This window comes from Fopius arisanus, unplaced genomic scaffold (genome assembly GCF_000806365.1).
Source record: "Fopius arisanus strain USDA-PBARC FA_bdor unplaced genomic scaffold, ASM80636v1 scaffold00041, whole genome shotgun sequence".
Classification (NCBI taxonomy): domain Eukaryota; kingdom Metazoa; phylum Arthropoda; class Insecta; order Hymenoptera; family Braconidae; genus Fopius; species Fopius arisanus.
In genome coordinates, this window is record NW_011887780.1 from 17,790 (window position 1) to 32,866 (window position 15,077).

The window sequence follows — 15,077 nt, forward strand, 5'->3', positions numbered from 1 at the left end:
GAGGATAATAATCGAAACGAATTTCGTGGAATAATTTCTTCACACTTGTGCGCAGCCGCTGCGGATGGAAATTTAAATCCGTAATAACTATCGAAAGTCCCGGTACAGAGAGCCTGCGGCACTTTTGTGAAGTAACAAAACTAACTTGAGTGTTTTAGTTGACGTGATCCATTGCCACACGGTTCTTCGTTTTCCATTATTTTTCGTGTTATGCGGATAAATATTTTTGTTTCTATGAGAGGTGATGTGCAAAAGTAAACAGTGAATTATCTCCCTAGAATAAAATAAATCGATAAAGATTATTTTTCAATTTATCGCAGGTAAGTGAGTTTGAACCATTGAATAATTAAAAATTAAAATTTATACAAATCGATCAAATTACCAGAAATAAATTTCAACGAATTTTTGTTTATTAGATTCATCTCTCGGAATAATAATTTATCTCATTGCGTAAATCGGTAGAAATTGTTATTGTAGATTGTTGTATTGAGAGTATCCCTGAACTGTTTCTCTCAATTTCCATCAATTCTATTCTATTTGTTGTGCGTTCGTTCCAGTAATTTCACTCTTCGCTCCGTCTCATTAATTACTCGTGGCAGTGGTAAACAATTTAATTTCTCAATTTATTAATTTTGACTAGAATGGGGGGGAGAGGATCTTCTCGGAGAATTGGAAAATTTTTTAGATAATAGGGTGCCACCTGCGCGATAACTGAGTCATTCATGCAGGTGTGAAAATAATAGATAACGAAATGGGATATAAACCCATGTTTTTCATCAGATTTCTAGTTCAGGTGATTTGATGAATTTTTTTATTTGAAAAATATTTGTGGTTTTTCACCGGGAGCTGATGTAAGTTTGAGGCACCTCATGATTTTAATTGTTTCATCAGTTACTGAGTCATAATTTTTTTTATTTTATGCCAGTGGTGATGTTTGTTCGGTTAATATGCCTTTAGTGCAGTCTTCCCACTATCATCTAATCAATTATCTCTTTAACACGATTATAACTCGTGACAACTAGTCTTTCCATTTTACATATTATTTTCTTCGTTATTTCGATGAATTTTATCATTTCCCTCGAGAATATTTGGCTTTTTATTGAAAAATTTATTGACTCGTTCAATTTAAACTTCAATGGAACATTGTCCGCTGCATTAAAGGGGTCATCCTGGGTTTATTACGAGTAGAAAAAAAAAATATTGCGTAACGATTTGATAGTTGAGAGGATATTATTTTTCCTTGGGAGTAGTCGAGGTGTTGATCATGATTCATTTGGCTGGTGAATTTTTAAGAGTTGACTAAAATTCATTTCTGGTATTTTCTCGGGTATTTCTGGGGGGTAATGATATTTGGTTGGAATATTGATGGATTTTTTTTTTTTCAGTACCTGTTGTCTGGTGAATGAATCCGATATGTCGCCAAATTATCGAGACAGTGTGACTAATAATGTCATTGTAAAAAATAACGAAAAAATTCCGGGGGTTATTTACAGACCAGCTGTTAAATGGCCAGATCTATTTGTACAAATTTTCATTCATGGTGGATGTGCCTATGGGATTTATCTTATTTTCACCGAGGCCAAGTGGCTAACGACACTCTGGGGTATGTTTCGAGTTAATGTGTGTGGTGTTTTATGTTTTTTTTTTTTTTTTTCACTGTATGATAACGACTGATGTCTCGTTTGCCTATTGACAGTCGACACGACATTCGTGTTGAATTTTTCAAGTCCAGTGTCTCGATGACACGAATATCCTAGCCTCTTGCATTGCCAACTTAATTAATAACAATTGGGTCAATTTCAGTCGGAATATCAAATGACTTTTTGGTGAAAATCTCCGGATCTAGTGGGGGTACGAAAAAATATCACTCCTCCTTTTTTGCAGCTCTTGAAATTCTCTATGAAAAAGGCTAAGCTATTATTTTTACATCTCCATCGGGTCTCGAGTTATTCAGAAAAAACTTTCACTTCGTTGAGCTTTTTTTTTTCATTATCATTATTTCTGGTGGGAATTAATCGTTGGATTAATTATGGGACTTGATGTTCTAGAAAAATCTATTATCGTTTTCTGACCTTCGCGATGAAAATTCTGCCATCAACGGAATTGCGAATCAATACTTGGCGTGTTTACTCCGTGTTTTATGGTAGGGATTCTCTTTTCTGTATTGAATACCCGGGATTTGCTTTGAAATTGATTTTAAATAGCGAGCTCATGGGGTTTATCCTCTGAGGTATATTCCAGGCGCCACCCCGACTGGATTTTATGATCGCTTGGAATTTAGTCGCTGAATATCCTTATAAATCTCAATAGAGTGAATTTCTTTCAGTGTTAGAAACTCGAAAACGTCTAATTTAAATGATTATTTTCAATTTAATCGAGAGATTACATCGATTAGATTACCACTATTACCCTGAAAAAATGATTTAATCAGTGAAAAGTCGGTGGATTTATTCTTCCTGTTCTCTAACAACACGATAAAATCTCTAGAAAAACATCAGATGACGATTGCGTGATTCTGTAAATAGCTTGAGGAAAAAATTCCCCTCCGAATTTCTTATCGAATCCATTCGAAATCCAAGGGCTCAGTCAATACCTCCGAAAATATCACCAGCTATTCGTCGAGCTCATCGCTATTCAGTGATTTGTATTCCCCAATTTTCTATTTTCTAGCATTCGTGACAATCTACACATCTGGCTTTGGAATAACTGCTGGTGCTCACAGGTTGTGGTCTCACAGATCCTATAAAGCAACTTGGCCACTTCGTCTTATTCTTGTGTTATTGTTCACGATAACAGGGCAGGTACCTCAGGGTTAGGGTGTGGTTTTAAAAAAAATATCATTAAAGAGAGAAAAAAATTGTATTGATTATTTTTAATAGAGACACGTGTACGCCTGGGCGCTCGATCATAGAGTACATCACAAGTACAGCGAGACTGATGCTGATCCTCACAATGCTAAAAGGGGTTTTTTCTTTGCTCATGTCGGATGGTTATTTACAACACCTCATCCTGATGTTGAGGAGAAACGAGGGGCAGTTGATATGAGTGATCTTGAGGCTGATGGTATCGTCATGTGGCAGAAAAAATATTATGTACCACTTTTTGGTCTTCTCGCTATTGGATTTCCTGTTTGGATTCCATTTTACTTCTGGGGTGAAACACTCTGGACTTCTTTCTGGGTTAACTTCAATTTTCGTTTTTGCGTTACACTGAATATCGCATTCTTCGTGAATAGTGTCGCCCATATGTGGGGTCAGAGGCCGTATGACAAGTAAGGTGTAATTGTTCGTTGTCACACGTTTTATCGGCTCTTTGTTTCGATTATTTTTTTTTTTAATTTTTTTATTATTCCTTTTTTTTTTGACATTGCTGTTGAATTGATTTGTGTAATTTTATCGTAGGCATATATCTCCGGTTGAAAATATCGCTGTTTCTGTGGCGGCACTCGGTGAGGGTTGGCACAATTATCATCATGTTTTTCCATGGGATTACAAAACTGGAGAGCTTGGTGATTACTCGTACAACATTACTACTGGATTTATTGATGGATTTGCGAGAATTGGTTGGGCTTATGATCGTAAATATGTTTTACCGGAGATGGTGAGGAGGAGGGCAGTGAGATCTGGGGATGGATCTCATGTACCTAGTGTATGGGGTTACGGTGACAATGATATACTCCAGGAGGATTTTGATGAGTTGGAGAGGATGAGGGACAAGTGCCAGTGATTGGGAACAATTTATGTATCGAAATATATTTATATATATATTTTTTTTAATTGTGTTCAGTTGACATTGTGGTACTTACTGGGGTACTTATTCCATTTCGTTTGTCAATCAAGGCTACGGGATGATATTATTCAGCAGTATTCAATTTTGCTACTTCAAAGTTGCTACTTCAATTTTTTTTTTCTCTACTCTTAACGTCTTTGTATTTTTCCGTTTTTTTTTAATGGGATAAAAATGTTATGAATAATTAATTTGGTTTATTATGCTAGGCCATTGGTATTCAAGTTCAATGACCTTTTCCCCATTCTGTTCGAGATTATGTTGGTTAGGTAATGCAGTCTGACAAGGGCAGGGGATGATTTTTTTTCGAGGTACTCGTACTCTCAAGGATTTTATCCGATTTCACCGTTAATTGACTTTTTCGATTTTTGGTGAAACGGATTTTTCGTAGGTTCATTGAGTGATTTCGAGGCGTATATATTTAAATAGAAAATTCGTGATCTTCTTGAAACAATGTTCCAATTTATAAGGTAGAACATTAATTATCGGTGATCGGAATAAAAAGAGGAAATGACAGGGACAAAGTCGTTCGAGTGAGGTATAATGAAATTCGACGGTGAGGGGTCGTCATTTGGGGTCAATCAGAATTCAAAAAATAATGCCCAGTAACTTCAACAGTCTTTAGAAGACCGTTGACTCGAGTGCAGGCTCAACTCGTTGAGGAAAAATAACATTCGGTGATCATAGTGAATTGTAGAGTGTGTGAAATATTTATTTAAAAAATATGGAGAAGGAATTGTCGGGTAAACGTGAGGCCCAGTGGATCTACGTTTTATGGTACATTCATTTGTATATATTGGGATCCTATGGAATTTATAAATTGGCTGATGCCGCGTGGACGACATTTTTTTTCGGTACGTACGATTATTCAATCGTCTTGAAATGCAGTTTAAATAATTGGAAATTTTTGTAGCTGTCTTCATAATATTAATGGGCGCACTGGGAATAACAGTTGGTGCTCATCGACACTGGGCCCACCAGTCCTTCGAGGCCCATTGGTTTATTAAAGTCTGTTTCATGATTTCGCATACTCTAGTGGGTGTCGTAAGTAGAAAATATAATAATTTGGAGAATAATGGAGGCGAGTGGGTGTGGAAATAGGATTTTTTTGAAAATGGATACTTCTAGAATAGTTTGAAATTCACAGGGACCGATCTACGACTGGGTACTTGCTCACAGGATTCATCACAAATTTTATGGAACCGATAAAGATCCTTATAATCATAATAAGGGATTCTTGTACAGTCATCTGGTGACAAATTTAATGAGCAATCCTGATGATTATGAGCAGACAGCCAAGCAGATTGATATGAGGGACATTGAATCGGATGGAATCGTTTGGTTTCAGAGAAAGTACGTTTTCCTGTGGATTTTTTGAGCTCATTACTCGCTTTTTTTTTTCTGTCTCTCATGAATTTAATGGAATTGCAGATTTTACTGGCCCCTTTTCCTCATCGTTGGGCTTTTGCTACCGATAAATGCACCTGCTGAGTACTGGGGTGAATCGATAATAAATTCAGTATTTATCCTTGGATTTCTACGGCTGACTGTTCTCATGAATATCTCGTTTCTCGTCAACAGTGCGATGCACATCTGGGGACTTAATCTAACAGACAAGTTAATATCAGTATTCGACACGTATTCCTTGATATTAAAAATATTTATATATCGCCCGAGGAGTCATGGCACAGTGGCCATCGACAGAGAGGGAATCTCCACTCAGTTATGAATTGTCAAATTGATAATCGAATAAATCATTTGAATAATTCCTATCGTTTGTTTTTTAGATTTCCGCCAGACGACAATTTGGTATTTTTAATCAATAGATCGTTCTGGTTGAATTATCACTATCTTCTACCCTGGGACTGGAAAACTGATGAATTCGGTGGTTATGACACGGGTGTATCCGGTTTTACTATCAAGTGTCTCAATGAATTGGGACTTATCAACAATCTTAAGACCACGTCGAGTCAATTGATAAGGGAGGCTCTCTATAAATCAGCGACTAGTAAAAAAACAACTTGCGATGTTCTTGATGATCTGAAGAAAGCCGTTGAATACGAAACTGCCAGGATTAATCTTCATTATCATCATTAGTCGATGATTTGATCATGCTGAATAGTAATTTATCATTTAGGATTATTTTCGTTAAAGTGTATTTATTCTACCACTGTAACATCATCGCGATCATTTCAATGAAAACGTCCATAACAAATGTAGAAAAATTGTTGAGAGATAATACATTGTCATTTGACATCAGAATTAATTGGCGTTCGTTGGATTTTTATGATTCCTGCTCATTAATTTATTCGGTAGCAATGATTTTTTATCATCGATTTATCTCGGAAATAGTAGATTCGGAGGGAAAATAGATAGAGGATTTTAAATTTCCGATAAATATTAATGATTTATGCGTTTTTTTTAATGATTTTCGTGCTGAGTTAAAGGGATTGAAGAGACAATTACTCGTTGGTGAGTCGTTTCATTAAAAATATCGTTTTATTGATTATTTATTAAACTTAGATCACTTCGTGATTAATATTCGAATATTCAATTACAGAATTACAAGATATCATTATACCCGAATTTAATTAATATTGTACTATCATTAACCCATTAGTCTAAGTAAACGACTCTCCTGTACGAAGTATCGAGCGATGTCGCGACCAGCACGAAAGTCGCAATTAATCACAATCTCGTGTTATTCTCCTGTCATGTTATACTTTCAAGTTAAATTCATTCAGTCGAAAATTATTGTGGACCCCTATTACTCTGGACGGTGATGTAACAGAATCTAAATGCTATTTAAGAGAGATATCCCAGCAGTTATCGATGATAAATTGCAATATCTTGGACAATTGACAAATCAATATCACTAAGTAATCGATGACGATAATAAATAAGTGAGAGGCTCGAGCGTCCCTTTCAAATTCGCGAAGAGAAAAAAAAATGTTATGGAAAACATCGAACCTTAAATTTAACAACCGATGAAATAGTGAATTTTAAAAAAATAAATTGCATTCTGGATAGATCAGGGTGAATCATTGTGCTGAGTCTTCCTCTTTGGCGTGATATTCGATTATAGCGGCTTCTCTTTCTTCTGAGGGCTGATCTTTGTCACCCCAACCCCATACCTCGTGGGTACCGTCACCCGTTCTTTTGACTCTCTGCTCGATAATTTCGGGAGATACTCGTTTTAAATCGTGGGCCCAGCCAATTTTAGCGAAAAAATCGATAAATGCTGTGGTGAAGTTGAATCTGTAGTTGCCAAGCTCAGCTGCTTTGTAGTCCCAGGGGAAGACGTGGTGATAGTTGTGCCAGCCTTCACCCAGGGCACCCACTGCCACTGCTAGATTTTCGGCTGGATTCATGAATCTGGAAATGATAAAAATTAGTATTGCGATATTCGGGTGATGTGGATCGATGATTAATTTAATAAATTCACATATTTACCTGTCATATGGTTTACCACCGAATAGATGAGCAGCGGAATTGACGAGCCACGTCATGTTAAGAGTGAATACATAACGCAATACTGTTGGAATGAAGAAGGCATTGACCCACGTTTCTCCCCAGAACCAAACTGGAATGCACGTTGGCACGACGAAAGCTATGATTGGCATCAGCGTCAGATAGTGCCTGAAATCAATTAATTGAATTATTAATTCATTGATTAATGGGATTATATTTCGTGAATAGGTGAAAATAGCAAATTGAGACTGACCTCCTCTGAAAAACCACAATGGGATCCCTTAATAGATCGCTCATGTCGACGCCCTTTCCCTTGTTCTTCACATCAGGATGCTTTTTACAGAGTAGCCATCCCACATGAGCAAAGAAAAATCCTCTGGTGGCATTATGGGGATCGGCATTTGTCTCGCTGTATTTGTGGTGGACCCGGTGATCTCTCGACCACTCGTAGATGGAATTTTGGAATGCAATTGTGTTGAATATCATGAGAATACATCGGAGTGGAAAATTGGCCTTCCACGATCGGTGGGACCAGAGTCTGTGGGCACCAGCTGTTATTCCTAGACCACTGCATACGTATAATACGTAAGCTAAAAAAATTGAATGAAAAATTCACTTTAATACAAAAAAGATGTGGTCCTCAGGCTGGCGTTATGCCAGATCTCAACAAGTTGTCCCTTACAAGCCTGTTGAATGCACCCTTGATCTTGCAATTTCACATTTTTTTTCTTTCAACCTCGCGTTGTTTTTTTTTAATCTTCAAAATGAGCGCTGACTCATTAAAATCCCATGGTTCACTCCAGAATGATTTCTCGTTATTTGAGGTGGAATATCGCTCAGTGAAATAAGTCAGGTTTCTATCAAATATCTTTAGAACTATTGATTCGAGGAGAAAATGCGATAACACCATTTTTATCGGAAATTTAATACGCTACAAATAAGTTTTTCAACTTTTTTATGTGAAATCGGTTGTTTTCGTGATATAAAGTTTATTCGCAACTTACCGAATAATATTGTGACAAGTTTGGCCGATGTGAAGACACGGTAAAGCCCGTACATTGCACCGACGTGCAGTGCGATAAATGCGGATACATTAAACCAAACAATTCTCAATTGATACTTGACTTGGGGCTCTTTATTTACTGAACTCGATTCATCGATTCCGTTCTGATAGAGTACATTTGTCGGTGCTGATGTTATATTAGGTGCCATCGTGCTATAGGGACAACTGAAAAATACATAAAAATACATAAAATACTTGGAGCCTGTATAAATAAACAGCTGATAAAAAAAATTAATAAACCCTGGGAATAGATTGCCGTCAATCGTGCATTGTTAGGAAATTATACTCATTATGGTTAACAATGACCAATTCGTATGCAATTTATGCCCGTTATCTTACTTTAAATTCAATGAAATTCTGGAATATTCAAGGAAATTTGCGTGTATGTTTTTGAATTCTCGGATTGTTTATATATTTAATTTATGGATTTTAATATATCAAGAAATTAACGAGATGGTGAATTAAAATGAGAATGAAAAATTTTATAAATTTCTGTGGGATTTCCGGTAAATTGTAAAAATAATTCGTTACAGCGAATGATAATTAAAAGTTCAGGCGTTATCGGAGTGCCTCTGACATTACGATTCGCTGAAGTTATCACAGTTTTTGACACGTGTAATCGTTCAATCACGCCACTTTCGATCAGAGGAAGAGACCAGGGCAATAAAATTCAAATTGTCACAAACGATAAATAAAACATTATTAGTCAATAAATTTATGAACATCCTAACACATAATCATGACAAATTAAATAATGAGTAAACTCTGGGTACCCCGTAATTAGAATTTTTATGTAATAACTATCTCGCGATTCTTCTACAACGCAACGATCTAACAATTTGCAAATAACAAATGCAAAATTGAGAAACGAATGAGAAAAAAAAAATAACAAAAATCATGACGTGTCACGCGACGAATATTATTCAACAAAATTTTTGTTATGAATCACATGGAATTTATTCTCGGGAATTTATCCGCGTTATAATTAATATAATAATCCACATTATTAAAAAAATATATCAATTGGCGAATCATGCAATTGGGAGAGATAAAAAAAAATGGGATACGTATCCCATATCGTATCCCTATGTATTTGGGAAAATTGCGCAATCGATTCGTGTGTATATTGAAAAAAAAATATATTTTTATATATTTTTACGTGTTTGTCGGTGAAATTGGCGCGTGATTCCTCGAGAAATTTCGATTATTTACTATGAACTTTTATTTTTAATCATTAACACGAGTAAAACAGCGATGTGTCGTCGACGATGACGACCTATCGACTGCCAGAGCAAATCCTGTGAACTAGGTACAGCGCAGACTCCCATAACCGATCCTCTCAACACTCTTGATCTCATTATTCCTCTTGTTTTTCAACGAACCCTCTGATTCACTTCTCTATCTCCCCCTCGATCCAGGTGATTAACATAAAAAATATCACTTCAATCTGTCCAATCGCCGGTTTTCCCCCATTTAGCACAGGTATAAAATAAATCAATCTCCAATACCCCGTGCGCAATAAATTAAAAATCGATAAAAATCCGAGTAAAATAAAAAATAAAAATTCAATCAATACAAAGAAACGTACCTTATTCAATCAAATAATTCCCTCTAATGTCGCTGAATCAATTGGTATGATGGAGAATTAATAAGCAATAATGATTGATTATGAGTGGAGAATGCTGTCAATATATAGGCGGTGATTTAATCAGTTGAGATGTCGAGGTATATTACGATAATAATTACACGCGAGCGCCACGTGACGCAGTACTTGCTCACATGAATGTCAGTGTTACACAATTTATCATGACCGTTTAAATTATCGATACGGTGGTAATTTATTATTATTTATTAGCTGTAGGGGGTGTTATTATTGTTGAGAGATGATGGTTGGCGATGCTAATGGTAAAAAGTTTGGGAAATTACTGAATGAACCGAGTGTTCAGTCAAGGGAATATGCGCAGGGAATTCAGACTAGCTCAGACGAATTCAGGCGAGCCAATGGGAGACAATCGAACGAGCCTCGCGCCACCTAAAATCGACGAATCCCCATGGGTTTGAGGAACAGCTGTTTCAGTCAAATATTTTCTACCGGTTAATTCTCCTTGGTATTATGTCGGTTTTCTATCAGCACGTGGTATACACTATGTGGAATATTAAAAATTCAATTGACATTTTACAATTGTAAAACGACAATTGAATTTATATACGTGCTACCGATTAACGATTTAACGGAATTAGCGATTTTTTTTATTGGAATTTATATGAAAAATTTGCATTTTTTATTTACAATTTTCGGAAATTTTTTTCCGAAAAATCTCTTTTTTTTTTAGTGAAAATTGTAATATTGAGGGATTTATAGAAAATATTCATTTTGCTAAACGATTTTCTCAGTTTTGAAGAATCTTCGAATTTTTAACTTTATCAGTTCCGAAAAATAGTATAGAACCGGTTCTAGTTCCCTCTATTTACATTTTCCAGGACTTATATCTTGTTTGTGGTATTTTAATCTTCCTGCCTTCATTTCTTGATATTTATTCTCATACCGAGCTTAATGTGCGCGTTTATATCACGTGTTTATTATTTTCGGGCGTAGAAGGCCAACCATCCAATGAAAAACCAAAGGTTAACGATGGAATACGAATGAATTGTTTTTATTTTCCCCGTGGAATAATACATTTTTCGCATAAGCAGCACGTGTTAATTATCCAGAGTAATGCACTTGTCGTTTGTGAAGGTATTATGATAAAAAAAAATAAATGGAGTTCGTTGATGATAAAAATTGCTAAAGAATTTGCTTCAGCACAAAACGCCACATTTTTTTCAATTCTAAAGAAAAATAACACGAATGCCGGGCTTTGTTTTTTTCATAATTAACAACACGTGCTAATTATTCAGTTTAACATTTCTCAATACTAGATTTTTTCTATTTATATTCATCAGAGTGACGAATTATTCAAATGAATCATTCATCGAAACTATTCCAGTCTCGTTTTTACTAGACACGTTCATTAATACTTTTATATTCCTGATAAAATAAAAGTGCAATGGTCTTTTCTCATTTTTGTTGCATCACTCGCAATTTCGATCGGATAATTGGTAATTAGAAAGTGAGAGTGAGACATTGAAATATCGAATTTTATGATTCTGGTATTGGCTATCATTTTTTTTTCTCATCATTGACTTCCGTTTTCTGTTTAATCGGAGATAATGCGATCAAAAGTCACATTTTTTATTGCCCTCTAACCGGTTACGCGAGTCGATCGTTTTCGGTTTAAATTATTCCACTGGTATCGAATAATTCCGTCTGTTGAAAAGGATAAGGGAACTGAGAGCCGTAGTATCAGGAAATTGCATAGCTCCAATTTCCCGCGCTTCCAATTATTCTCTCGTTTTTTTTTTTCACAATAATTACCGATTTTCCATAAATCACCGGAGAATGATGTCCAATTGTAACTCATACTGAATTACGAGTGCGACACCATTGTTACAATACCAATATTGTTATGACCGATTCGAAGGTCGAATGGCTAATTGTTCAGATCGATCGGTTGAGACGATATTTGATCGAGGTATTAATTTGTATGAGCGCTAATACTTATTCGCGTCATTTTTACATGTCAGAATTTTTTGCTATGAAATTTATTCGATTTTTCATAAAAATTCTAAGCCAATGTCTAAATGATACCGATCTCTTACTTGGCTTTTGTATTTTTTGTGTCGCTGAGCCCGAGGTGTTATCTGTCAAATAGTTATCAATCAATGGAGATAATTTGAGAATACGTCAGGACGTTTTGCTAGAGTTTTAATAATACAATATCGTCGGTATGACGTGCACAACTGAAAGTAACTAGGAGTACGAGGCTGATTAAGTACTACTCCGGTCTCCTGAGTTGTGCCAAAGTCTGACAGGGACCATTCTGATACGTCGGTGGTAGCGCCACTTTTGGCGAATCGTCTCAACGTATGTCTCTCTGTTATTCCCAGATTATCAGAAAAATATGAATTTTAAAAGGGAATCTCTTCATCTCTCGTTTTTTTTTCAAGTACAATGAAAATAATACCGAATGGAAATAGTACAGAATTATTAGTGACAAGTCTTTTTGCTTTTTGACACAAGATTTTTCTCCTGTGAAAATTTTCTCCTCGTTTTTCACAGGATTCTCTTTTTGCTGGATTAAATTCTTGAATACGTTATTAATTTGACTGATCAGGTCTCTAATCGTCGCTGATTATCTCAATTGATTCTTCGTTTTGATGATAATATTCACCTGAGATTGAGTCGATTATAAAGTTTTTATTAGTCTCGACAGGAAATACTGAATCCATGAAAATGAAACATTGGTTAAAAAAAAAAAAAAGACATGATTAGATTGAAAAAAAATCATTAAATTTTTTTGTCTTTGCCAGTCAGTTCGGGAGACGTGATAAAATATCAATCAGTTATTTCTCGCATGATGTAATTACCTCTTATCTTATTTCTTGTTGAGATTAGTGATTACAAAGCAGTACTAAATAGTGAAGTTGGGGTAGGAAAAAATATAGAAGAGTAGTATAGAAATAGATAAATTAATTTTATTCCCATTTCCTTTTAAGTTTTAACATATTACATCGTGTGAATTAGAATTTTTAAAATCGTCAGGCTTTAGTCGTTGTTTTTTTAGTAATAACATTTCGTTCTCTGGTCAATGAAATTCTCTTTGAATTTCGTCGCTGATTTCTGTAAATCTGTGGGCCTTGACAGACCCGTCGCCTTTGTTCACTTTGACTTTTTGTATGAGCTCGGGTGATGCTTTTTTCATGTCATATACCCAACCGATTTTAGCGAATAGATCGAGCCAGATTTTTGTCGAGTTGAATAAAATACCGTCCATTTCAGCAGCTCTGTAGTCCCAGGGAAAAACGTGATGATAGTTATGCCAGCCCTCGCCGAAACTTACTAATCCCACCATGAAATTGTCGGATGGTTTTATTGATCTATAGAATAAATCGGTATCAGTAGAATCGATGGTCAATAGGGGATAGAATGGTGGAATTGAAATAATAAAAAAATACTTGTCGTAAGGCTGATAGCCGAAATTGTGGGCAATACTGTTGATTGACCAGATGCCATTCAGAAGGATAGTGTTTTTTATGAAGAATATGGCTATTATTGTAGCTTTCAAATTTTGATTGAATAGATAGACGGGGATGAAGACTGGGATTATTAAGCTGAAGATTATCTTGAAGAGAGTGAAGTGCCTGCAAATTTTAAAATTTTTTTCTAACAAATTCATGGCATGTACTTGTGAAACTTTTAAATTCTGGTTCTCTCAATTTAATAATTTAATTATCAATTAATCCACTCGTAATTACCGATCGACAAAGGTGATAACGGGATTAGTTTCTATGTCGCTCATGTCGACAGCACGTCCTTTTCTGACGACTTCGGGGTGTTTTTTCATCATGAGCCATCCCACGTGAGAAAACCACAAGCCTCTGGAGCTATTGTGGGGATCAGCGTCGGTATCCGAGTACTTGTGGTGGATTCGGTGGTCCCGGACCCAATCGTAGATTCGATTCTATGATTTTATAGGGTAGATAACGTTAAGTCTGATCGATTTAATGATTAATAATATTTATCGAAAGTACCAATCCAGCCGATGCGTACAGAAGAGCTAGAATTATTTGAAGTGGTAATTTAGCTTTGTAAGATCGATGCGACCACAATCTGTGAACACCACCGGTCACTCCAACTGCACTCAAATGAACCATGACGATTACTTAGGACAGAAAATTATCGAAATTAATCCCTTTATCCAGATTATTCACGTTCGTATCTTTTATTGGGTTTAACTCTGAAATAATTATCACTTACTCCAAAAAGTCAAGAACAATTCCTTCCTGTAGTTGAAGGTGATGATGAAATAGAGGGACATGAGATGAAAGACACTGAGTATAATGATATTTTTCCATTTCAATTCGGTCTCAAATTCCCACCATTTTTTCTTTTCATCCTTTAACATATCTATCCCATTAACACTATCTGCTGGGTTGTCATCCAAACTCATCCCCAAATTAATTTTCTCCAGCATTTTCACGAATGTAATTTTCAAAACTGTGACAGACAAAAAAAAAACTGAGCACTGAGAAAAAAACACGAGGATTGAGAAGAATAGTAATTAATTTTTATTAATTCAATACCTTAATTGATGGAGTAATATCTGGCTTGGCAATATACGCCCAGTGATTCTTACAATTATCAATCAATATCCTAATGAAATAATTTGGAGAATGTTCTGATGTTCACCTAACGATACGATCTCACCTTTATGAAGTAAATAACTGAAAGCTGTAACGTCAGTGAAGCAGATTAAATTCACCTTGGATATCCTTCGTTGTGCTAAAGTCTGAGTGTGCAACGTTTTTCTTTTGGTTTTTCCACAATTGAAAGAAAAGCTGCAATTTTAAAATCATCCGATTCTTGGAATATTTGCGTTTTTATCAAACGACGAAAAAACGATATCTCGCTGGCAGGATATACGCGAAAATTTTTAAAAATCAACATCCGATGTCAGGTTATGTCTTTTGTAAAAAATCCCTCGTCTACTTTCGAAGGGTTTTTACCCAGTGGATTAAATGATAAATGAATAGATTACGGGCATCACTCCGCGACTTTATCATTTTTTTTTGTATGTATTATTCTCGCTTACTTATTCTACACTCGATGAAATGAATCATGATTATCCGTGCCTTTTTAAAATTTTCTAAAAAGAGG

The 15,077-nt window shown here is 35.6% G+C and overlaps 5 protein-coding genes across 12 annotated transcripts in view; 3 read left to right on the top strand and 2 right to left on the bottom strand.

Moving 5' to 3' along the window:
• Nucleotides 1-15,077, top strand: part of Pka-R1 (protein kinase, cAMP-dependent, regulatory subunit type 1) — a 42,546-nt gene that overhangs the window by 11,358 nt on the left and 16,111 nt on the right. The gene's annotated exons all lie outside the window — the stretch shown is intronic.
• LOC105266699 (acyl-CoA Delta(11) desaturase) lies at nucleotides 10-3,776 on the top strand. Of its 6 annotated transcripts, none has more exons than XM_011305051.1 (5): nucleotides 10-320; nucleotides 1,386-1,603; nucleotides 2,671-2,801; nucleotides 2,880-3,271; nucleotides 3,402-3,776. In XM_011305051.1, exons 2-5 carry the CDS (start codon nucleotides 1,414-1,416, stop codon nucleotides 3,724-3,726), a joined length of 1,038 nt encoding a protein of 345 aa, XP_011303353.1. In that variant the 5' UTR covers nucleotides 10-320; nucleotides 1,386-1,413; the 3' UTR covers nucleotides 3,727-3,776. The 6 variants fall into 6 exon arrangements, with proteins under 6 accessions (XP_011303353.1, XP_011303357.1, XP_011303354.1 ...); XM_011305055.1 differs by lacking the exon at nucleotides 10-320 and adding an exon at nucleotides 567-601; XM_011305052.1 differs by lacking the exon at nucleotides 10-320 and adding an exon at nucleotides 632-851.
• Nucleotides 4,261-6,574, top strand: LOC105266698 (acyl-CoA desaturase). The gene is made up of 5 exons (XM_011305050.1): nucleotides 4,261-4,640; nucleotides 4,700-4,830; nucleotides 4,934-5,139; nucleotides 5,218-5,403; nucleotides 5,574-6,574. The coding sequence occupies exons 1-5, from the start codon at nucleotides 4,511-4,513 to the stop codon at nucleotides 5,881-5,883; spliced, it is 963 nt and encodes a 320-aa protein (XP_011303352.1). The 5' UTR covers nucleotides 4,261-4,510; the 3' UTR covers nucleotides 5,884-6,574.
• LOC105266697 (acyl-CoA Delta(11) desaturase) lies at nucleotides 6,267-12,181 on the bottom strand. Of its 3 annotated transcripts, none has more exons than XM_011305047.1 (5): nucleotides 12,020-12,181; nucleotides 8,262-8,485; nucleotides 7,511-7,847; nucleotides 7,240-7,425; nucleotides 6,267-7,161 (listed from the first exon to the last, which is right to left on the bottom strand). In XM_011305047.1, exons 2-5 carry the CDS (start codon nucleotides 8,467-8,469, stop codon nucleotides 6,828-6,830), a joined length of 1,065 nt encoding a protein of 354 aa, XP_011303349.1. In that variant the 5' UTR covers nucleotides 8,470-8,485; nucleotides 12,020-12,181; the 3' UTR covers nucleotides 6,267-6,827. The 3 variants fall into 3 exon arrangements, with proteins under 3 accessions (XP_011303349.1, XP_011303350.1, XP_011303351.1); XM_011305048.1 differs by lacking the exon at nucleotides 12,020-12,181 and adding an exon at nucleotides 9,909-10,307; XM_011305049.1 differs by lacking the exon at nucleotides 12,020-12,181 and adding an exon at nucleotides 9,480-9,584.
• LOC105266696 (stearoyl-CoA desaturase 5) lies at nucleotides 12,976-14,663 on the bottom strand. The gene is made up of 6 exons (XM_011305046.1): nucleotides 14,504-14,663; nucleotides 14,178-14,417; nucleotides 13,952-14,082; nucleotides 13,676-13,881; nucleotides 13,376-13,561; nucleotides 12,976-13,297 (listed from the first exon to the last, which is right to left on the bottom strand). Exons 2-6 carry the CDS (start codon nucleotides 14,392-14,394, stop codon nucleotides 13,006-13,008), a joined length of 1,032 nt encoding a protein of 343 aa, XP_011303348.1. The 5' UTR covers nucleotides 14,395-14,417; nucleotides 14,504-14,663; the 3' UTR covers nucleotides 12,976-13,005.

Excerpts from the sequence above, each read along its gene's own strand:
- LOC105266696 (XM_011305046.1), bottom strand. The coding sequence starts at position 14,394 with ATGCTGGAGAAAATTAATTTGGGGATGAGTTTGGATGACAACCCAGCA. Across the intron at positions 13,562-13,675 it reads GTTATCACCTTTGTCGATCG|GCACTTCACTCTCTTCAAGA; the intron begins GTAATTACGAGT and ends TAAAATTTGCAG. Across the intron at positions 13,298-13,375 it reads GGCTATCAGCCTTACGACAA|ATCAATAAAACCATCCGACA; the intron begins GTATTTTTTTAT and ends TTTATTCTATAG.
- LOC105266698 (XM_011305050.1), top strand. The coding sequence starts at position 4,511 with ATGGAGAAGGAATTGTCGGGTAAACGTGAGGCCCAGTGGATCTACGTT. Across the intron at positions 4,641-4,699 it reads GTGGACGACATTTTTTTTCG|CTGTCTTCATAATATTAATG; the intron begins GTACGTACGATT and ends AAATTTTTGTAG. Across the intron at positions 5,140-5,217 it reads ATCGTTTGGTTTCAGAGAAA|ATTTTACTGGCCCCTTTTCC; the intron begins GTACGTTTTCCT and ends ATGGAATTGCAG.
- LOC105266697 (XM_011305047.1), bottom strand. The coding sequence starts at position 8,469 with ATGGCACCTAATATAACATCAGCACCGACAAATGTACTCTATCAGAAC. Across the intron at positions 7,848-8,261 it reads ACTTGTCACAATATTATTCG|CTTACGTATTATACGTATGC; the intron begins GTAAGTTGCGAA and ends CAATTTTTTTAG. Across the intron at positions 7,426-7,510 it reads ATTGTGGTTTTTCAGAGGAG|GCACTATCTGACGCTGATGC; the intron begins GTCAGTCTCAAT and ends AATTGATTTCAG.
- LOC105266699 (XM_011305051.1), top strand. The coding sequence starts at position 1,414 with ATGTCGCCAAATTATCGAGACAGTGTGACTAATAATGTCATTGTAAAA. Across the intron at positions 1,604-2,670 it reads GTGGCTAACGACACTCTGGG|CATTCGTGACAATCTACACA; the intron begins GTATGTTTCGAG and ends TCTATTTTCTAG. Across the intron at positions 3,272-3,401 it reads GGTCAGAGGCCGTATGACAA|GCATATATCTCCGGTTGAAA; the intron begins GTAAGGTGTAAT and ends ATTTTATCGTAG.